The 23,765-nt window shown below is 39.4% G+C and overlaps 1 protein-coding gene across 50 annotated transcripts in view; it reads right to left on the bottom strand.

Annotated features, from left to right (window-relative positions):
• Positions 1-23,765, bottom strand: part of SVIL (supervillin) — a 173,912-nt gene that overhangs the window by 64,658 nt on the left and 85,489 nt on the right. For 45 of the 50 annotated variants that reach the window (XR_015734081.1, XM_087892926.1, XM_087892935.1 and 42 more), the window contains 5 exons: positions 21,063-21,132; positions 14,076-14,167; positions 2,423-2,480; positions 2,152-2,303; positions 38-698 (listed from right to left, as the gene is read on the bottom strand). Coding sequence is in view for 49 of the 50 variants with exons in the window: in XM_087892937.1 (XP_087749063.1) it covers positions 38-698; positions 2,152-2,303; positions 2,423-2,480; positions 14,076-14,167; positions 21,063-21,132 (1,033 nt within the window). In the remaining variant the exon portion in view is untranslated. The remainder of the gene's footprint in view (positions 1-37; positions 699-2,151; positions 2,304-2,422; positions 2,481-14,075; positions 14,168-21,062; positions 21,133-23,765) is intronic. The other 5 variants (XM_034402502.3, XM_087892945.1, XM_087892928.1 and 2 more) reach the window with 1 other exon arrangement.

Raw genomic sequence — 23,765 nt, 5'->3', positions numbered from 1 at the left:
GATGCTCAGTAAACAATGATAGTAATAGCAGACTTACCCTAATTTGGGATCATTCAGGGAAGGACTTAGTGATGTTCCTGGCTTTGATGAGGAAAGAGAAACACTCTGAGTTTGCTTTGGTGAACTTGGCACTTCATTTACGGAAGAGTCATAGCGCAGAAATGAGAAACCTGTGGAATTCTCTGATGCAGAGGGTATATTGTATTTTATCAAGCCAGCTTCAGGGACTGTTGATTCGCTGCCTTCATTCAAATGGAGTTTTTCTCTTTCCGGAGAACTTTCTTTGTCATCATGCCCAGGAAACTCCTTTGACTCAGAAGCAGCATTCCTCAGCTCCTTATTCTCAAACTTCAATGAATATGGAGAACAGTGATCTTTACCTTCATCTTCTTTTTTTCCACCTTTCAATACTTTCTTCTCAGACACATCTTGGTCTTTCTTTGTCCTTGTGTATTTGGATAAATATTCTGAATCCACATCGGAATCTATGGAGACTCCATATTTTTCAGCCAATTGCCGACGCCTTTCTGCCTTGTACCTAGCTATCCTCTCAGCTTTGGACTCAAGTCCTTGGGGATCCATGACTAAAGGATTGTACGAAGGGGGTTTTGTTTTTCCTGCTGTGGATTCTACTTGATGCCTGGATCTAGGCTGATTTTCTAATAGAGAATCTGAAAAATCCTTTTCATTTGATCTCCCTATAACAACACACAAGAATCAGATGTATCAGCATAAAGCATATGTTGGATTTTAAAGAATCTAAGTAATGATCTGAATTTAAAGCATTGCTATTTACCACAGCTACAGTTGAAAACATAGGCAAGGCAGCTTTCTTGAAGCTACAGTCCTTCAAATACCTGACCTTGCTGGCTGAAATTCTAGGAATTTTAGTCGTAACACATCTGGGGAAAAGCTTAAAAGAATTGGGGTACAAACCTTTCACTTCTCTGCCAATTGCTTTTGAGTTAGGAAACTCCTCAGATCTTGGTTAAAAATGTTGTGGACTTTTTTAGATTCTTTCCTTCTCTCCCTCAAGTTGAAAAACATCACTGGATTTTTCATTGTAATCACGTTTTTAAAGACATTTTATGTCTGTAGAGTCAGGAATTCCCTGATTTCTACTGCATTCAGAATCAAACAACGTGTTTACAAATATATTTAAAAATGTCTTAAGTATTTAAGGTTAGAAAACAGCTTTTTCTAAGTATGACTTGTATTTTTAAAAAATTAGCACATAACCACAGCTTTGCAATCCTACACTTTTAACACTTTATTTTCTTCCGATATTCAGGCTAACTTTGATGCTGATGGAAACAGACTTTTCTAGGTCCTTATAAAGTCGAACTGTGTGATATAACATACTGTGAGGTGGAGCTAGAGGTGATGAGCGTTTACAATGTGCCACTAGAGAAAGAGAAGGAATATTTGCTTTGATCCTCCTTTGACTTACAGTTTCATGAACTATCTACAGGTAATCCTCAATTTAAGACTGATCATTTAATAACTATTAGAAGTTGTTGCCTATAAAGGACTTCTGGCTATCGTAAAACATTGCACTGAGTCTCTGTGATCACATTTCAGGGTCATGTGACCACAACTTGCAAAAAAAATTTGGTCAGTTTCCAACATATTTTGCTCACTGATGGCAAAAAACCACCCATTTGGGAGAACAGATTCACTTAACAACCATGTGGTTCTCTTAATGTTTGCATGATTCAGACTTATACTCATGTGATTTGCTTAATGACCGCCACTGAAAAATTTGAGACATTTCTCAACTTATAATCAAAACAACTCACAACCAAAATTCCAAGTCATAATTGTGGTCGTAAGTTTAGAACCACTTGTATCTATGTTAGAGACCTGAAGAGCCCTTTGGAAACAGTTTGGGGAGTACCAGTGAATGCTGCGAGAAGAAACAGAACCAGCCAAAAGCCACTCTTCTAATAGAAGTTTCTGCCAGATCTGATATGGACAGGCATGTCTGAATTTAACCAATGATAAAGTACCTTTAAAAACCTTTCTCTAATATTCTTTATAAGGTAAAAGCAGTAACATTCATAACACCCAGCCTAGCCAATGACGGCTTCTAGGAGCTCAAATGTCCAGCACTTGGACAACATGAATATATATCACAAATGTATTCCTTACCAAAATGAGGACTATATGGATCAGTCGCACGCATGTATCTTGGTGTATCCTCTTCTAACAAACGATGGGTGACCAACCCAGGACAATTTTGCAAAAGGACGGGCTGAACATCATTTTCAATTCCTTCTAAACGCCTAGCTATCCTCTCTTTCCTGTAAAAGAGAGAATAAATATAAGAGAGTATAACATAAATGTCACCTAGGGAAAAGGATGCTGAAACAATTTTTATAAAACCATCTGTACTTTGCTTAACATAAAGATGGAAAAATACCTTTTCATTTCCAAAATATCCTGCCTGTTTGGTTCAAAGAGTTTTCTTAATTCAGAAACTAAAAAATAAAAAATAAATAAACATTAGAAATTTGAAACAATATAGTTGTAAAAAGAAATGCTTGTGTTTTCATAAAGCAATTGTCTATAAATGAAAGGAACATTGGACTTACCTGAACGTTCTTTCTATGTGTGCTGCAGGAGAGTCCAAGAATGGGTTTCAATTTGTCTGATTGGCCAGAGACTGAGTTGCAAATTCTTTGGCCATGCCTTTTCCTCCCAGCCGAGCCTCAGTTTTTTCAATGAAGAGATGGATCTGGAGAGGACGTAGCCCAACTGATGAAATCAACCACCCCTGGACCCCGGACTGCATCAGAAGCAGGGCAGGATTGGACTCTCCTGCAGTGCACATAGAAAGAATGTTCAGGTAAGTCCAATTTTCCTTCTCCTGTGCGCTGCTTGGAGAGTCCAAGCATGGAATATACCGGTTGGTCCAGGGTCCCTTCGGCCAGCAAAACCTGCTGGAGCACCCGTCTTCCAAACGCCGCCTCCGCTGAGGCAAACATGTCCAATTTGTAATTCCTCACAAATGTTGAGGAAGAAGCCCAGGTGGCCACCCTACAAATCTCAAGGATTGAAGCCTGCATAGCTCAGGCTGCCGTGGTTGCAGCACTTCTGGTTAAGTGTGCCATGATACGGCTTGGTGCTGGCCAGGCCTGTTGTTTGTAGGCCAACGCAATGCATGCATTTAGCCATCGTCTGATGGTGGACGGAGATACCTTCTTGCCCATATATCTGAGCTGAAATAAAACGAACAGAGATTCTGTCCATTGGAAAGATGCTGTACGGTGTATGTACTTGCACAGTGCTTTGCGGACATCTAAGGTATGCCAGCGTCATTCATTTGGATGTCTGGGTTCGGACAGAAGTCTGGTAGAATAACTTCTTGCACCCTGTGGAACCAGGTGTTAATCTTTGGGAAAATATCGGGTCCAAACAGAGAACAACTCTATCCGGGTGAAAAATGCACAAATCTTGTCACACAGAGAGAGCTGCCAGCTCCAAAATCCTGCGTGCAGATGTGATTGCTACAAGAAAGGCAACCTTGAAGGTAAGCAGCTTTACATTGGCTGATCCTAAGGGCTAAACGGGGTGGACGTGAGTGCATGCAAGACAGACCCCAAGTTGGGTATCTGTGGACTGTTGGTGGTAACAGGTTGGACACCCTTTTCAAAAAACTACGCACCCGGGGGTGCTGAGAAAGTGGAGTTGGACCCTCACCTGGAATATTGGTGGCCAAGGCTGCCACCTGCCTGCGGAGGGTGCTTGTGGATAAACCTTTACCAAGACCCAGTTGTAAAAAATCCAAGACCTATGGAACTGTCACTGACGTCGGAACCAAGTGTTCCTTAGTGCACCAGAGAGAAAATCAAGCCCACGTGGCCTTATATATTCTGTTCGTTGACACCTGTCAGGAAGCAAGAATAGTCAAAATTACTTTGCCGGAAATACTTTGGAGGATCTCCTTTTCAAGTGCCAAACAGTCAACTGGAGCCATTGAGGATCCGGGTGTTGTAGGGCCTCTTGGCTGAGGGAGATCCTGTGAGGAGGAATTTTCCATGGGCGAGAGATGGAAAGTGTTACCAGGTCATGGCCAATGAGGTGCTACTAATAGTACCTCTACCTCCTCTGTCAAAATCTTCCTGATGGCCCTTGGTAGTAGGAGGGTCAGAGGAAAGGCATATAACAGTCTGGCTGGCCATGGGCAATGGACAACGTTGATTCCCTCTGTCAAGTGTGTCTTGAACCAGGAAAAAAATCTTGGCAGCTGAGTGTTCTGTGGCAAATAAGTGCTGGCAAATAAGTCCAGTACTGGAAGACTGAACTGTTCTATTAGTTGATGAAAGAGGTCTGGGTAGAGGCACCATTCGGACTGGTTAATGGTTGTTCTGCTCAACCAGTCCGCTTGGGTGTTGGCTGACCTGGAAATGTGTTCCACTTGCAAGGATCGCAATGTCTTTCTGCCCAGAGGCCTAAGACCTTCGCTTCGCACATTAGGACCCTGGAACGGGTACCTTCCTGCCTGTTGACATGCACTTTTGCTGTTACACTGTATGTCAGGAGAAGTATATGCTGATCTGACAATTTGGTTTTAAAATGGCGTAGAGCTAGATGAGCCGCTCTGTTCCAGCCAAATGATGTCGTTGAGAAGGTCCTGCTGGGACCAACAACCTTGAATCACCCTGGAGTCCAGGTGGGCACCCCAGCCAAAGAGACTGGCATCCGAGGTCAGAACCAGCTGGGAAAGTTCTCGGAAGAGGCAGACTTTCTCCATGGCTGCTGACATCCACCAATCCAAGGAGCGGAGTACCTGTTTGGAAACCCTGATCTTGGACATTGAATTTCTGCGCTGGGTAAGAGCAGCCACTCTACGGGCCTGGTATGTAACAGGCCCCAAGGGACTATGGCTAGGCAGGATATCATTTCCCCTAATAGTTGGGAAAGAAGCAATAAGGGAACTAGCTCCAATGACTTAACTGCGACACCCTCTCTCTTATGCTGTCTCGGCTCTCCTGAGACAGGAATACCTGAGATGTCTGAGTGTTGATCACCACCCCTAGATGGGTTACACTCAGGGGTGAAATGCTCCTGGTTCGGACCAGATCGCCTGATCCGTTAGCGATGGAGGCGGGTGGTTTGGAGAAACCATGATTGCGCGGCTCAGCTGGGATCATCAAAGGCTTTTAAAAGAAAAAAAATCCTTTTTTTCTTTTAAATGCCTCTGACGATCCAAGCTGAGTTGCCTGATCGGAGAGACTTTTTTTCTTTTAAACGCCTCTAACGATCAGGCAACTCAGCTTGGATCGTCAGAGGCATTTAAAAGAAAAAAAGTCTCTGCTGATCAGGCAACTCAGCTGGGATCGTCAGAGCCTTTTGAAAGCATTTTTTACATGGTTTTAAAACCATGGTTTTAAAAGTAAAAAAAAAAATGGCCACGCCCACCCAGTCACATTACCCCCCCAGGCCATGCCCACAGAACTGGTAGTAACAAATTTTAGATTTCACCACTGGTTAGACTGGTGGATGGGGTTAAATGGCTTTTCTCCCAGTTCACAGAAAAGCCGTGATCCTGGAGAGTTTAGATTGTGAACTGAAGGTCCTGCTCCATCTGCAGTAAGGACGACGACTGGATTAACACGTCATCCAAGTAACATTGCAGGCGAATGGGCCTCGCCTTAAGATGCGCTGCTATGACATCTAGAAGCTTGGTGAATGTGCACAGGGCCGAGGAGAGGCCAAAGGGGAGTGCCCTGTATTGCCAAAGGTAGTCTGCATATAAGAATCTGAGGAACTTTTTGTGAAACAGTCTGATGGGAACGTGGAGGTATGACTCCTTGCAATTTATGGATGTTAAAGATCTCCCTGTCTGATGCCACTAGGTTAGTATGTAGGGATTGCATTTTGTGTGGTGGTAAGGTCAGTTACTGGCATCCCAATAGGGCCGTTTGGATTGTGATTAACGAGCCCTGTCACGGAAAGCTGACCTGTCCTGTGACCTATCCATATTGTACGGATATTTTCTCTGGTATTGGGGGGCAGAGAATCCTGCCTTAGAGCCACAAAACGGCTGCCTCCTATAAAAGGGGCAGATTTCCTATCTGCTTGCTTGGAAAGATGAAGGAGTGTCTTGCGTTTATCTTTCCCTTCCATAGGATTGGATCTAACACTTCCCCAAACAGCTGACATCCCTTGAATGGAGCTGATGCTAACCTCCATTTGGATTTCATGTCAGCTTGCCACTGGGGTAGCCATAACAAGCGCCTGGTGATAACATTGGATGCCAGAGCCCTTGAGGCAAACTTGGCAGCATTGAAAGTCGCATCAGTGGAGTATTCAGCCTCTGTGATGAGTTTACTGATATCCTGCTGCAGATGGGTATTCTCTGGCCTGCATATGCCGCAGCCATAAGAGCGAAGTTCTAGAGAAGAAGGAAGCTGCTGTGGCAATCTAATTGCCCATGCGGCAGTCTGATGAGTTTTATGGTCAGACAGTTCTGCTTTCCTGTCCTCTGCCCTCAGCCCTTCAGCAGTGTTGGAAGGGAGAATAGTCGCTGAAACCAAGGTGGCCAGTGGGGTATCCACAGTTGGAATCTGCAGGAATTCCTCTAGCTCCTGCACTGCTGTGTAGAGTCTCTTATCCATGCCACTAGGGGCAGGGATAGAGCCAGGCTGATCCCACTGCCTTTGAATGACATCCATAAAAAACTTTGGCAATGGAATCACCTCCTGTGCAGTGACCTGTTCTGTAAAATGGCTGGCACTAGGATCCTGAAGTTCCATGGGGTTCTCATCAATACTCCCCATTCTCCCCATGTTGGCTATTGTTTTGGCCTTAAACAGTAAGGTCTTAAATAAGTTAGGCCGAAAAAGCCCAGAATACATGGGCTTGTCTGGGGAAACCCCTTCATCCTCAGAAAACTCAAATTCCCACAATTCCCCCTCCCCTTCCAGTGAGACCTCACTTGGCATTGATGGAGGTGGGGAATGAGATTCCCTGATATAGCCTTTGTCTGGGTGCAAGTAATGAGGCAGGGCCCCAGACCGCGAAGGTCCCAGATTTAATGGCCCCATTAATCCCCTTTGGGTGAGAACTGCATCAATACCTTGAGCAATGGTCTGTGCAATGGCATTGCATAATTCCACAGACAACCCCTGGGATTCTCCTGATGGCGGTGTCCTGCCACTGTAGGAGTGAATGTGGCAGAAAGAGCGGAAGATCTGTTGCCAGACCCAGCTAGGAATTCTGAAGCAGACAGACCGGATACATGCTCACCCACTTCCTGAAAAGGAATAGCATGAAATTCCTGCAGATCTGGAATCACATTAGGAGACCAGTTTAACTGATCCTCCAATAGTGTCTTGGTATCTTTGGTGCTAAGGAGATGGAAGGCACACTAGCACTCCCTGATATTACTGGGGTTCTTGCTGCCTCTGCCTGCTTTTGGGCTTTTGCAAAATGTTTTTCCAGGGCCTTTTGTCTTCTTTTGGCATCTTTTTCAGATGCTGAAGAGATTGGTTTAGAATGTCTGGCCTTGGATCTGGTAGAAGGCCCTTTGGCTACTGATCTAGCCTTCTTAGGCTCAGGACACCCAGCCATGTGCTGTCTGGGGGAAGATGCCCCAGAATTACTGCTATCACAATCCATGTGGTCTGCCATTAGAGCTATAACTACTGTTAATGATTGCCTTGCCAAGAACTCACAGGCTGCAATTAATTCCCTAAGGAATGATTTAGCACTGATCAAGGATGCTGAGGTACTCACTGCACAATCCAATACTCAGAATAGCGCCAAACTGGCAACACGGCTTGTTAGCACAAGACAAGCTGCAAAGCAGCAGCAGTAGTAAGAAAAGGCCCAAAACCGGCAACATGGTTACAAACGCCACACCGCAATCAGTGTCTGAAACAGGCAACACTGTTTACTTGCATGCAGATGCTGCCTTCCTGGATCCTGACCGAAGCCTTGGTCATCGGGGAACTCCACACAGTGCCAATGCTGCCTTGCAAGCCTCCTGGCTCCTCTCTCAGCCCGCAGCAGCTTGGCGATTGTGGCTGCCACCCACAAAAATGGCGGTTATCAACGTTCCGATCTTTGTGTGGCAGACAAGCCTCGACAACAACTCACAGCAGCCAGCCAAGCTCCAGACCGAAGCCTCAGTCTCCAAAAGCCAGTTTCGATCTCCTGTGGCCTCAGCCGTCCCGGCTGAGCTAATGAACCGATCACACGGCAATAGCAGCTCCGGTGCGATTGCAGCACTGCTCCTGGCTCAAAAGGCAACCCAATCATGTTCTCAGAGCTCCAGCCACTTCAAATAATAGATGAAAGAGTTTTTTTCTAATTGTCCTAATTATAATCTAATTAATTGATGGGTCAACTCACTATAAATCTCTCTAGGCCGACTGAGTTGAAAAAACTGAGGCTCGGCTGGGAGGAAGAGGCATGGCCAAAGAATTTGCAACTCAGCCTCTGGCCAATTAGACGAACTGAAACCCATGCTTGGACTCTCCAAGCAGCAGACAGGAGAATGAGATAGTGATCACCTACCAATTATTTGTTTGTTCAGTTTATCTTTCTTGCTTTCCTTAGGATATATATTATGCAAATGTTTGCAAGCCACTAACTCTATCAGAATAATATTAATAGTCTAACTCAGTGTTTCTCAACCTTATGATATGTGGTCTTCAACTTTTTAACTCCCTCAACCAGAGAAGCTGGCTGTCCACACATCTTAACGTTGAAGTCCACATATCTTAAAGTTTACAGAGTTAAAAAAAAAATGCTGCTCTAATTTATACCTAAAATGTTCCATAATGATGGTATGCAGTTATGCAGCAATGTTGGTGTATGAAAGCAAAATGTTTTATGATCTATTCCTTAAACATCTATTTGTTGAATTACCTCAACTATCCTTCTTCCATAGCAGATATCCACAGAAGATTTTTAGAATAGCACATCATACCTCTGCTCTGTAAGGATTTTCCCCCAGGCTAATTCAAGATGCTGGTTTTGACCTTTAAAGTCCTTCATGGCATGGCATCAGATTATCTGAGGTAATTCCTGATTATATCAACCTATCCCATTAGATCTCATAGAAAGGACATGCTAAGGATTTCATCCGAGAGGAACCTACACTTGATGAGGTCTAGGAGGTGGGACTTCAGTACCGTAGGGCATGTCTATGGAATATTGCGCCCTTTGAACATAAGTAAGCTCTGTCCTTTTTAAATTTAGAAAGTTCTTCAAGATCTGGTTATGTAGCCAGGTTAGGGGGTTCCAGGGAGCCAGCAACATTTTAAGGCTGCTCTCTCGTTATGAGTAACAGGTGATTGTTATACTTGTGGTTTGTGGTCTGTAATTTTAATTATTTTAAAGATTTTAATTTTTTTTAAATAATGATTGACTACATTTTTATAACTTTTTATATCATGATTGTTTAAATTGTACACTGCTCAGAGTTGGATGGCTATATCAGTTGATTAAATAAATAAATATTACTGTTTGGTATGGTATGGTAGTAATATTAACAAAATGACCATTATTTTGTCAGAGGAGTCTAACATTTTGTATCTTCAAATCAGTCTTGACTTTTGACGACTCCCTGGACAAGTCTCTACAGTCTTCTGGTCAACATTTTAGGAAAGGATTTGTCATTGCCTTGTCTTCCTAGGGCTGAGACAATGTGCCTGGTCAAAAACCATCCAACTAGCTTTCACATTTAGGGCAGCACTAAAACTCATTCTAGCCTTTAAAAACTGGATCTTATGATCAGAGCACACATTTCTTTTAGTATGCTATCTGTGGAACCATACTGAAACTCCAGAAATAATGTGAAGTATGTTTTTTACCCTTCAACTTACATGGACTTTCCTTTTTTTATATGATATAATGCCTGAAGGTCATTGATCCATACTCAGAAATGAGTCACTGAAGAACAGATGTAGTAATGCAAACTTTGCACTGAGTACTATACTATAGGCAAATATGATGCAATTTTGTAGGCCAAAATAAAAGCAATCGCCATAAGAAGTATTTCCCAAAACTTTTCTGAGCAAGACTTGAGACAAAAATAGCACACACAAATTCATCTAGGGCAGCGGTTCTCAACCTGGGGGTCACGACCCCTTTGGGGGTCGAACGGCCATTTCACAGGGGTCGCCAAAGCCCTCTCTCGCCCCCCCCCCACGCCTTCACTCAACCTCACTCTCTGCTCTGTTGGATTGCCGGCCGTTCGTTTACCCCGCCCACTCCCAATCTATTGCTGCCTCCGATGGCTAGAGGAAAAAAAACTGTTTAAATTCTTGCCGCGGGGCTTCAAAGGGCCACCCTATAGCCAGTGGTGCAGCCGAACCCTTTGTTAAATTGCTGGCTTGCCCCGCCCCTCTGCACCACTATTTATTGCCAATAAATAGTGGTGGGCGAGGGGCGGGGGAGCCAGCAATTTAACAAATGGTTCGGTGTTTTTTTGTAATTTTATTGGCCCTCGGAGCTTCAGCATAGGCTAATTAGCTCTTGATTAGATCGGCTCCCGACCCCCAGCTGATTTGCTCTCAGCTGTTTTGCTCAGGGCTCTGCTACTTGCTTGGAAAGAGTAAGGATTTTTTTCCCCTTATCTATGCTGAAAAACGAAACTGAAACTGCTTTGCTGTTGCTGCAACTTGGAAAATTAGGCAGGCAGATTTCTTTTCTTTTTCCTCACCAAAAAAGGTAGGTGCAAACAACGGGAAATTTAGGGAAAAAGAAGAGATTTTAAAACACAAAAGAAAAAAAGCTCTATTTAACTAAGGAATTGTAATAATTGAGATACTATTAACTGTATATTGTGTTGAAAGCAGAAATGGTTAAGTTGTGGTTTGGAGGAATATATGGGGGAAATTATTTGGTTTATTATTATTGGTAAATATAATTAATTGATTTGTAAGAAATTGGATTGAATATTCATGTTCATATTGATTAATATACAGAAAAGGTAGTTATATAACTAATTGATTTATATTAAAATGTTGAATTTATATTAAACAACTGTAATATCACATAATTAACCAATGTGAGGATGGATATAAAAATAGATGACAATGGGAAGGGGTATAATATAGAATAGAAGGGAAAAATTGAATTTGATTAAGATTAGAGATGAGGATGAAGGGTAATATTGGTTTTTTACAAAAACAGATGAGGAATAAATATGGCAAAAAGGAAATATAGAAATTGTAAATTTAACTGAAATGACTAAACACTGTTTAAATTTATGAACCGGCCAAATACTCTGTTCAAAGAAAATACATTGTATGTTTGTATGTGTGTTTCTAATTATTGTTATTTATTCATATTTGTTCTCTTTTATTCTTTAAAGTTTAACAATCTTAATATCTTAATATCTTTATATTTGTTTGGGGTTGGCTTTCTTCCCTTTCATCTTTTTTATTGTACAGCAATCTTTCTCCTCAAACCTACCACCTCTCTCTTTTCTTTCCTTCTTACTTTCTCTTCCTCACCCTCTTCTTCTCCTCCCTACTTCCTCTTCCTTTCTCCTTCTCCTCCTCTCTTCCTCCCTCTCTTACCCTCACTCCTACTCTAATTTCCCTTCCCTTCCTTCATCCCTCTCTATTGCTGTATCCTTTTATGCATATGGACTACTCAGGGCTGAAAAAGTTATTTCTGACTGGTCCTCGCACTTTTGACCAGTCTTCGAACTTACGACTGTCCTCACATTTTACGTTTTTGCCCTATCTTGTCACCATGGTGAAGAGAAGCAGTTGTGAAATGAGTGGCACATTGTTAAGAATGCTACAATGGGCATAAATGATGACCAGTCATAAGTGCGAAGACCGGTCAAAAGTGCGAGGACCTGTCAGAAATCACTTTTTTCAGCCCTCTGGGTAGTCCCTATACACATAGCCATGGCCACCCAGTCACATGACCAGCTAGCCATGCCCACCCAGTCACATGACCTCCAAGCCATGCCCACAAAATAAGCCACGCCCACAGAACCGGTAGTAAAAAATTTTAGAACCCACCCCTGGTTGGGGGTTACCACAACATGAGGAACTGTATTAAAGGGTCGCGGCATTAGGAAGGTTGAGAACCACTGATCTAGGGCTATACATTTTCCATGCTTTAAATTCCAGAGAGGTCGTATCAATTACCTAGTTTAGATTCTATCTGCATAGAGAACTGTTAATATATTTTAATTCTAATGTCAATACAAGTTAATACATAGAGTTCTGCAATATGTTCATATAAGTAAAATTCACATCAGCTTACATATAAAGATATGCAGAAGATCTTACAAATTCCTGGACACATTAAATGGTGCTTTTTCTTTACATTCTGCAGTGTATATGACACTAGTGCAATTCACCTACTTACTCTTTTCACAATTCTACTAAAGGTTTCTGAACCTTAGCAACTTTAAGGTATGTGGACTTCAATTTCCAGAATTCCCCAGCCAGCACATGGGAACTGCAGAACATCAGTCCAGTTGAGCCACCATTTAACAGAATGTTTAGAAAAGAAGGAAGAGGCATTTTAAAAGTATGTGCCTTAGTAATGATTTGTCCCAGATTTCCTTAAATCCTTTTATTTTACGGATTTTGCATGCAGAATGTCAGCAACAACTTTATTTAGCATGCTGCCTCCATAATATAAACTGGGTTATGCTAAAATATATTCCATTAGAAATCATTTTGTTTAAAAGCTGTGTATTGTTCAAAGTATGTTTAATGAACCCAACAGACACATTTCAGGAGTTGAGATATGCAAGCCCTAGGAATATCCCAAATACACCACAAATATATCAAAGTAATAAAAGACAGAGCATATTTTGGCCTACATCACTGCCTTTCAAGGAGCTTTAAATTACAGAAAAGAACAATCTTCCTATTATAATTAAGAAACAAATATCTGGCAGAAACTTCTTAAGGCATAAAAAGTTTCCTCTTAGATACAGATCTCAGGACAGTATTTTTTAATTTATTTTAAAAGCAAAATTGAATGCCTTTTTGTAATTCCAGCCACAACAGAAAGGCATACAGTATAGTTTAATAATTATATCTTGAAATGGTCCAAAAGAAAGAAAAATTACTAGAAATTCATATAAACAAGCCTATGGACATTTTTTTAAATGCATTGAGGACCCAGATTGTTGGGGGCAATAGGCTGACTCTGGAAACCACTTAGAAGAGGGCTGTAAAGCACTGTGAAGCGGTATATAAGTCTATGTGCTATTGTTCCACCTGTGATCAGTTCCTGTTGCAATGACAACCTTAATCATTGCAGAGAAGTAATGTGGTAACAAACACTTAGCAAGAACAGTCAAAATGTTCAAAGACAGAATAGCTGTACTTAAGGGAAACTGCAGTCTGATCATCTACACCTCTACAAAACAGCAATTGCCTTCTTCTATAATAAGCAGCTAGAGTCACATCTCAATGTTATCTGGATCTGTAGTTACACACTGAAATCTAGGGTGAACATTTAGACCAAAGATGAGAAACTTGTGCACACAAGATTCCATGTCTTCATTCTGAATGGAGTCTACATTTACATCAATTTGTTTGTGGGATGAGAGCTCGGAGGGTTTTAAGACATGAAATAGGTATATTCAGCACACTTCTCTAATCCCAATTCCTCACAAATTGTCCCAATTTCTCTTCCCCTCCCCATCCCTACCTCTCATTAGATGCAAGTCATTGAACGAAACAAGACATATGATTTTAAACAACTGCAATTAGACATGGACTTTGAAGGCAGAGATTATTAAAAACTCCAATTGCTTTAAGAATAACATGATTAAAATATAACTGATCCTTTATATCTTAAATATGACAAGCCAGAATAAACTAATAAATACTCTCCCAAGTTCAATTTTTGCACCCAAACAATGATATTCATATCAAAGAGCTGATGGATATTCAAGTTTCATTGTTTGGGTGGTAAAACTGAACTGTTGGAAGAGCATATATTTAATGTTTATTCTGCTTTGTCACATTTAGAATGGACTGAAATAAATTCTCTTCCAAGATTAAGTGTCTTATAGTACATATATTATGATGCTGTTTATAAAGAAACATGACTATTATAATCCTTGTACGTACCTTTTGGCAACACTGCTAAAAGGCTGGCATCAATATCTTTAGTGCTGTTTGAAAAGTCTTCTTTATCTTCAAATGAAAACTCTTTCTGAAAACTAAAGCATCATCACCTTGTTTTAACAAAGCTGCAGGAGCTCCAGATATTAATCTAGTTACAGTATATTAACACAGAGAGATTATTTTTATCACGGACATAATATGGAGTAAAGAAGAACAGGACCAGTTCTCAACATTGGCCAAAAAATGAAGATAATCTTTATTGTCGTTTTTTACTGTAATTATTACACTGGTCAACATTAAAAATGAAATTCTGTTGCCTGCTCTCAAAAGAAAGTATATATCTACCCATACCTATACATAACACACATATACACAGGCTGAGATTACAAATTATGTAGTCCATATAATAATGTTTTGTAGCTGATAATTCTTCTGATTTTAGTATGGAACATAGTATTCCATAATACAGGTACTTAGAAACTTCTCTTTTTATGTTCTTATGGAGCATGAACAACAAGAATTTACATCCTCTCTATATTCACTGAACAGCCAGAATATTTGCTGGAAGCAGTGAGAAATTTTCCAATTCTGGAAGGTGTTGTGTGTTTTCAAGCACAATTCAATATGTTGGTTTTGCCTAGGTAGTGCATTTGATATGTTGGGTATAATTCATATAACTAATGACTATCATACTAGCTAGGGCTTTCAAAGTTTCAATCCAATTCATACGAGCTGGCTTGATATGAGATTTCTTAAGAAACAAGTGTTTACTATCATACAAAAGCTGTATACCATGTGTATTTCCAATCAAAAGCTAATAGAAGGTTACCAGGACAAGGAAGGTTTTTTTAGTTGAAGTCCTGTCTTTGCAACTGTCCCTATAGTTTAGGAAGAGAAGTGAGGAAACTCTTCCAACCTATGTTTTAATGTAAGCATTGAAGTATTCTTATAGTACTATAATTTTACTGTAAATTTCTATTGAGATCTTTGAATGAAGTGCAGGATAAATTTTGTAACAACAAAACTTGGGGATAAAGTTTAAAGAAAAATGGCATATAATTTTATGATGATTTTATCTTCCGTTATTTAAGCTTTGCAATTGTCTTGGATGGTTAGAAGTGCTGGTGATTACCGACTAACATACTCTATGTATAGAGGGCATCAAGGATGTTACAAGATATCTGTGGACAGCAATCCTGGGATGTCAAAATGCATCTATCATGTTAAACTACATTATTGTTCACGTCTCATTCTCTATCTTAAGTGTTATTCTTGGATTATTTATTCCTAATTGATGAATTTTGAAGTCTCAGTTATATACATACACTGAAAAAAAAACGAGGTTCAAATACTTTTTAGTACAGAAAGTGTCTGGAACGCAGTACACCATTTTTTAATTTGATATATTGATATATTGATGTAATTAGTTGGGAGCCAATTCTGATTGTAACCAGATTTATGCTGATTGCATGAGAGATTAATGCAAATTAGATTTTGAAATGTCCACATATTCCTAAAAAGTTTGCTTTTCTAAAAGTTATTTCTATCAATACAACAGAATATTTGTAGTTCAGAGATGAACTTTGGGGATCCTGGTGCTCTCTGAAAGTGGTTGTTTTCTTGCAGATATTTCATTACCCAACTAGGTAACATCAAGAAACTATCAAAAAGAAAACACCAACACTGACAAGGCAAACCACTAGTACAGTGGGGCAAAAAAGTATTTAATCAGCTACCAATTGTGCAAGTTCTCCCACATAAAAAGATGAGAGAGGCCTGTAATTGTCATCATAGGTAGACCTCAACTATGAGAGACAAAATGAGAAAACAAATCCAGACATTGTCTGATTTGGACAGAATTTATTTGCAAATTATGGTGGAAAATAAGTATTTGGTCAATATCAAAAGTTCATCTCAATACTTCGTTATATATCCTTTGTTGGCAATGACAGAGGTCAAACGTTTTCTGTAAGTCTTCACAAAGTTGGCACACACTGTTGCTGGTATGTTGGCCCATTCCTCCATGCAGATCTCCTCTAGAGCAGTGATGTTTTGGGGCTGTTGCTGGGCAACACGGACTTTCAACTCCCTCCAAAGGTTTTCTATGGACTTGAGACCTGGAGACTGGCTAGGCCACTCCAGGACCTTGAAATGCTTCTTACGAAGCCACTCTTTCGTTGCCCGGGCGGTGTGTTTCGGATCATTGTCATGCTGAAAGACCCAGCCTCGTTTCATTTTCAATGCCCTTGCTGATGGAAGGAGCTTTGCACTCAAAATCTCACGATACATGGCCCCATTCATTCTTTCCTGTACACGTCCTGGTCCCTTTGCAGAGAAACAGCCCAAAGCATGATGTTGCCACCCCCATGCTTCACAGTAGGTATGGTGTTCTTTGGATGCAACTCAGCATTCTCTCTCCTCCAAACACAACGAGTTGTGTTTCTACCAAACAGTTCTACTTTGGTTTCATCTGACCATATGACATTCTCCCAATCCTCTTCTGGATCATTCAAATGCTCTCTAACAAACTCCAGATGGGCCCGGATATGTACTGGCTTAAGCAGGGGGACACGTCTGGCACTGCAGGATCTGAGTCCCTGGCGGCGTAGTGTGTTACTGATGGTAGCCTTTGTTATGTTGGTCCCAGCTCTGCAGGTCCTCCCGTGTGGTTTTGAGATTTTTGCTCACCATTCTTGTGATCACTTTGACCCCACAGGGTGAGATCTTCCGTGGAGCCCCAGATCTAGGGAGATTATCAATGGTCTTGTATGTCTTCCATTTTCTAATTATTGCTCCCACAGTTGATTTCTTCACACCAAGCTGCTTGCCTATTGCAGATTCAGTCTTCCCAGCCTGGTGCACGTCTACAATTTTGTTTCTGGGGTCCCTCGACAGCTCTTTGGTCTTCACCATAGTGGAGTTTGGAGTGTGACTGTTTGAGGTTGTGGACAGGTGTCTTTTATACTGATAACAAGTTCAAATAGATGCCATTAATACAGGTAATGAGTGGAGGACAGAGGAGCCTCTTAAAGAAGAAGTTACAGGTCTGTGAGAGCCAGAAATCTTGCTTGTTTGTAGGTGACCAAATACTTATTTTCCACCATAATTTGCAAATAAATTCTTTCCAAATCAGACAATGTGATTGTCTGAATTTGTTGAAGTCTAAACAGTTAATATATTTTTCATTAATGCATCCATGTTTAGATTGCAAAAATAATTTGAAAATAACGGAATAAACAGTGGTAGGTTTCTACTGGTTTGCCCCGGTTCGGGTGAACCGGTAGCGGTGATGATGAGTTGAGAGCAAATGGGTTCGCTCCGACCATCAGTTGGACCCTCCCGCCTGCTCCTACGCTATATCTACCTATATTCATTCATTTTTAGCCCACCTGATAGGTGCAGCAGAGCAGATTGCCGTGCCTCAGGTGTTCTGAAATGCAACGCGCTTGTGCAGAGCGCACAAAACATGTGCGCGAAGTGAACCGGTTGTTACACTGGTTGAAACCCATCACTGGGAATAAATAAAAAAATAATAGATATAGACAAAAAGAAAATATCCATGTAATAGGAAGGCAAAAAATGGCAACTGAGGATAACTTCTCAGCAGCCGTCAACCAAACCTCACAGGCCCCTCTAATCTCCTGATTCCTGTGCCTGGGAGAACAGCTAGGTTTTGAGCACTTTCCTTAATGCTAGCAAAGTTGAGCTAAGCTAATTATGGGTAAAGAGGTGCTCCAAAGGGCAGGTGCTATGACAGAAAAGCCACACTTTCTGGTGACACCAGATGTCATTCTTTAATCACTGGGGCCTGGAGGATGCCTCTCCTACCAGATTGAATGGAGTAAGTAGAGGAAATAGAGAGATCTGGTCCCTCAAGTAAGGCAGGTTAACAACCAGCATCTTGAATTTCACCTGGAAGACCACTTCCTAAACTTATGTTTCTCATTATATTATTTCCATATAGTTTGAGATATTTCTTCTATATTTATTAAATTTATATATGTTAAAACCTTTAGATCATGCATGAAGTCTCTTACAGCAAAATTTACCTCATTCTTAATTAATTTACCTCAGATTCTTTATTTTTTAATTTTAATTTATACATATTTCTTAACATACATAAGTACTTAATAAACAGTGTACTGTCTAGGTCAATTTAGTTATACATAAAATGGTAATAATATTATCTATAACTAAATTGACCCAGACAGTACACTGTTTATAATAATAGTAATGATATTATTATTTACTTGTACATAGTGGTATTCTTCCAACTTCTAATTTCTACTTCTATTATCTAACCATTGATAAAACAAACCGCATGTTGTAGAATACTCTGTATCTTCTTTATCCTTTATCTTTAATATTAACCTATCCATTTCCGCACAGTCTAGTATTTTTTAAGTTGTATTTTCATCTGTAGGAATTTCCTCATTTTCCCAGTGTAGACAAATACAATTCTCACTGCCATCAAAACATGTAGTATTAAATATATGTTCCCTTTGTCATACTTTTCTGGTAGTATAGTGAATTTACCTCAGATTCTTAATGTTATGAAAATGGGATATTAATCACTTGGAAAATTAATGTTTTGCTGTAATACAGGTCATATTTCAAGCAGCATTCAGTCTTGTAACTTAATAACTTACAGTAAACCTAGACAATTTACTTACAGACTTCACTTTAATTCCATTTTTGAAAGTACAAATTATAGTTAATTAGAAGTAATTGTTTACAAATTGTAAGACCCAGTTTGGTGTATTGCTTAAGCTATCATGCTAGAACTTGGGAGTCTGTGACTTTGGGCACAAAGCCAGCTGGGTGACTGGGCCAGTCACTTTTCTTAGCCTGAGGAATGAGTAAACGGCAAACTATTCTGAAAAACCTTGTCAAGAAAACTGCAGGGACTTGTCCAAGCAGTCTTTGAGAACAGAAGAAAAAAAAAATACAAATTCTAGAGCCAGTTTTTGTTGTGGTTAAATTGCTGGCCTATAAACTAGGTGACTGAGAATTCTAGTCTTGCCTTAGGCACGAAAGCCTAGGTGACTGGACTAATCATTCTCTCTCAGTCCAACCTACCTCACAGGATTGTTATTGTAGAGAAAATAGGAGGAGAAAGTAGTATTAGGCATGTTTCACACCTTGAGTTATTTATAAAAAATAATAAAAGAGGGATTTTAAAAAATCTAATAAATTAATAAAAACAGAAGTCATGGTATGCATATCTTTCTGTTACAGCATCAAGTGCAAGAAATAGACTGAATATTTTCCTAAGCTCACAGTTCACAAAAAGATCATGAAAAAAAATTCTCCCTTTTCCTCCCCACCCCTACCCCGTCCAATGCAACTTATGCTATTTGCTAATGACCATAAAACATGGCCCACAAAATTACGGTATGTGTTTTATTTTTTTCTTCTTCTTTACCATTTTAAACCCAGGTAGTTTAAAGCAAACCACTTACCCTGTTTTCCCCCAAATTAAGACATCCCCTGATAATAAGCGCAATTGGGCTTTTGAGCGCATGGCAATAAGGCCAAGCGCTTATTTCAGAGTTCAAAAAAATATAATACAGGGTCTTATTTTGGGGGAAACTTGGTAGTTATCCTGCCAAACTCTTGTGCTATTGCAAATATTAATTGCGACAAAGAGCTCACTATGTTGTGACATGCAGTCTTTCATCCATTCTATTAACCTAATTGTGAATAACATAAACCCTGGGGAGAATCATATTGTGTCATTATGGCTCATTTTATCTCTCTTCAAAAGATGGCTATCACCTTGAACTCCTATGGGGAAAAGTATCAGAATTTTAACAAATTTCATCTCAAAATAAAGGCAAACATACTATACTGTATTTTTCAAGGCCTAACCATTTAAAAAAAATCATATATAAAAACACCAGGTATGCATCTCTTATGCCATTAATTTATTTATGAAAATTTATATGGCTACCCAGCTCATTCTCTGTGACTCTGGGTAGCTTATAAAAATAAAAACCTAATATGAAAAAAACAAAAAAGCAGTGACTCCCCTGGTGATACTAATCACCAAGGTGATACTAATCAAATGATTGTTCCAGGCTCCATCTCATTCTGTGATTCCTTGGTCAATTGCCAAAACCAAGTCTTTGGGGCCTTGCGAAAGAATGGAGGCCAATCTTATCTCTGCAGGGATGTTGTTGTACAGGGAGGAAGTCTCCCTGGTGAAGGCCCTTCTTGTTGGTCCTGCTAGATGTACATCATTAGGAGAGAGGACCCATAGATTCCCTATCTCCTCACTCTGGTAGGTCGGGTAGAAGATGGTCTTTCAAATAACCTGGTTCCAAACCATGTAGGGCTTTGAAGATGACAACTAGCACCTTGAATTGGACCAGAGCAAATCAGAAGCCAATGCAGCTCCCACAGGAGAGATGACACATGTGCCTATCTAGATCTGCACAAAACCATGTATTTATTGTGGTATTAGATTTTGGAATCAAAAACCACTTCCTTGAGAACCTAAAATGTGGTATTTACCTGAAAGAGGCACATGCTGATGTATGTACAATACAGTGGCAAAAGCATAAACAGCATTAGCACAGGACCCCAACATCATAACATTAAATCAGTATAAAGGACATGCCATATTTCTATTCAAGAACTGCATAAAAATATCACAAAATCAAATGCTCATTTTGGAATGTATGGTATTTTTCCTTCAAAGATTTTGTGTTTGTGTGTCAATTGATTACACCCATTTCTTCAGTGGTGGGATTCAAGTAATTTAACAACCGGTTCTCTGCCTAAATTATTTCTTCCAACAACCAGTTTGCCAAACTGCTCAGAAAGTTAACAACCGGTTCTCCCGAAGTGGTGTGAACTGGCTGAATCCCACCACTGGATCAATTTCTTCCCAAATCACTGTTATGAAATAAAGGAAATTAACCTATTCTTTTTCGGTCTCATTGCAAGCTGACTCATTATACACAAGAAGTCCAAAGAATGCTTTACCTTAAAGTCCTCCTCCTGCTCTGGAGTAATCTTGGAGTTTTATACGTAAACAAATTCTCTTTGTCAAAATCTGAAACAGAGTGGTGGAAAAAGTTATCCACCAATACACAGTCTGACAGTAAGGAAAAATCTTAAAATAGTTAATGGCATTTTGAGCCTTAAATAGCAATTAATCTGTAATGATTTAAATGTTCATATTTCAAAGCAGACAAGATTGGGCAGAGTATAGGGATAAAAGAAAGTAGAAACTTATGAAATATGACCTAGAACTGTAAAAATGCTTCTAAATCTTACTTCAATTATGCTTGGTCTGTACAAACCTGTCATATAGTATTAGTTATTTGTAGTGCATGTGTGTGTGTTTATGAAATCATACTTCTTTATAGAAAGGACGTCTTCTGCATTGTACTTCTATGAAAATAATCATAATCATTCATAATTCCCAATAATCATCTATTTGATAAATAAACAGAATAACAACTAGCAATTTGCTGGTATTGCTTAATACAAACAATTCGGTAGGAATAGATTTAAGAAGCAAAAAAACACTACAAAGAGAAATTACTAAACTGCATATCTGATAAAAGTCCTTTCTGTAGACTTCAGTGTCTATAGTAACTTCAAAATGATCCCAGACTGTCTTGAGGAATGTCTGGGACAGCAATAAATACATAAATGTGCCTGACCCCTGATAAAGTCTCTTATGAAAACATATTTTAAGGCAAGATGTAAATAAAACTGTCAGAAGAGATTATATGAAAAAGTATGGAAGAAAAATTGCATAGCCTTTATCAGCAATAACCTATGACATGGATGAATCCCAAAAAATGGTGACATGACTTCCATTTTGCATCCATATTTGGCATTATGCCATTGATGTGATGTGTACTAGAATGGGATGGCATTGCTGAATTGTTTTTACAAACTGGTATAGCTAAATCACTCATTTTCTATCTTTCTCTTATCAATTTCCATGATTCTCAACTAAGAGAGAGATAAATAATAAGTAATCAATAAAATGTTATCTGTTCATAAGAAGAGAAATTAATCATTTGGATTAACACAAAACCATCTTCTGCAGATCTTCATTTTATTTCTTGTGTACTGTATATGGTTTTAGATTTTTCCAACCATCACATAACAAAGAAAACATTAAATTAAAGATTACAAATTAGGTACTGTTATGATTTTGTTTGAAAATCAGGGTCTTTTTGAATTTGCACTAACAGCAGCACAATCATCTATCTTATTTACCCAGCATGTTTTTTCTACCAAAGTTCCATAATATTGCATGCATGGGGCAATTTTAAGTTGCTTTTAACTACGCTGGTGTTAAAACAGAATTTTCCTCTCTAGTTACTTACCTTCTAATGGTAGCCAAAAGGTATATAATATGTGTTTAGCTGTCATCTCTTACCTTAGAGGGAAGTCATATACAGTAACTGGCAACAATTAGAGTTAGATGCCAGATCAAGGATGGAGACTAACAATCCATCTTGGCAGAAAGGAAAAGCCTCAGGATCCCCTCAAAAATCATGTTAAAATATCTACTTGGTACTGCTAAAAAGGGCAGCTGTTAATAATATTGTGTCTAGTTAAATTAGAAACAGGCACACATAAAATTTTAAATGGTATATAACTCAATACAAGTTCTGGAATGTAACTCTCTCCACCATGAAAGTCTCAACACAGAACACACAGTGGGTACTTTTGTATCCCTGAAGGACAACACAGAGAAGGATGAAGAACAGTTATGAAGAAAAGGTCTAGATTATTCTGACACACTATTAGCCATGAAATAACCAAGCCACACTAGAATGTTTGAGCCCAAAATTTGGAGCATATTTTCTAGACCAAATTCCACAATGTTTTAATTTACTATAATCTCAAAACGCTCCATAAGTAAAGTTTTAGTGATAATGTAGCAGTGTAGCACTTTTAATAGTACATTTTTAAAAATCTCACCCTTCCCCCCCCCCTTCACTTAAACGTGGTGATTGAAGTTTAATGTTCTTCTCTCCACAGGTTTAACTGCTAATCCAGAATGCATGTCTAGTACTTTTTCCGTTTCAGAAGTATAATTTATTGCTCAGCTAGGCTCAGAATTAAAACTTATTAATAAAACTGACTAGAAAGCAGCCTTCACGTATTTGCAAAGTTTATTAAAGGTTTTTATATGGTTTCTTGCTTCCAAGTTTGAGCTCTTGACTCTTACAATCCTTTTTTAAAAAATATTTTTTAAGTCAGCAACCAAGCCTCCCCTTATTATAAGCATGTCATGAAGACATGAACAATATCATAAAAAAAGCTTTAAAGGTACCTTGGCATCAGCAAGGACTTAATTTAAGTGCTAGCTAAGCTAATTACATGATTAATACAAATTGATTTTTTAAAAAGACAATCCTGCGAAAGAGCAGTAAAATGAAGTGCTAAAATGAATACTGATAACTGAAGAAGCTGCTATTCTGCTGCTATTAGGGTGGGGCGGGGGGAGGGAAGAGAAGAGATACCTTGATACAGCAATTTGTTTACATTTAGAAAGCATATAAATGACAATTTGAATTACATTATTTTTGATGTGGATATAATTCTTACCTTGCTGTTCCAAATATCTGACATTTTGCAAACAGCTGGATACCCAAGGATTTCGAAACATGGATGCAGAATGCAAAGACCCTCAGCAAAGGAGGAAACCACGAAAAC

The sequence above is a fragment of the Pantherophis guttatus genome, chromosome 4 (genome assembly GCF_059756535.1).
Source record: "Pantherophis guttatus breed Tessera chromosome 4, ASM5975653v1, whole genome shotgun sequence".
NCBI lineage: Eukaryota > Metazoa > Chordata > Lepidosauria > Squamata > Colubridae > Pantherophis > Pantherophis guttatus.
This window is presented reverse-complemented; position numbering and strand designations above follow the sequence as displayed.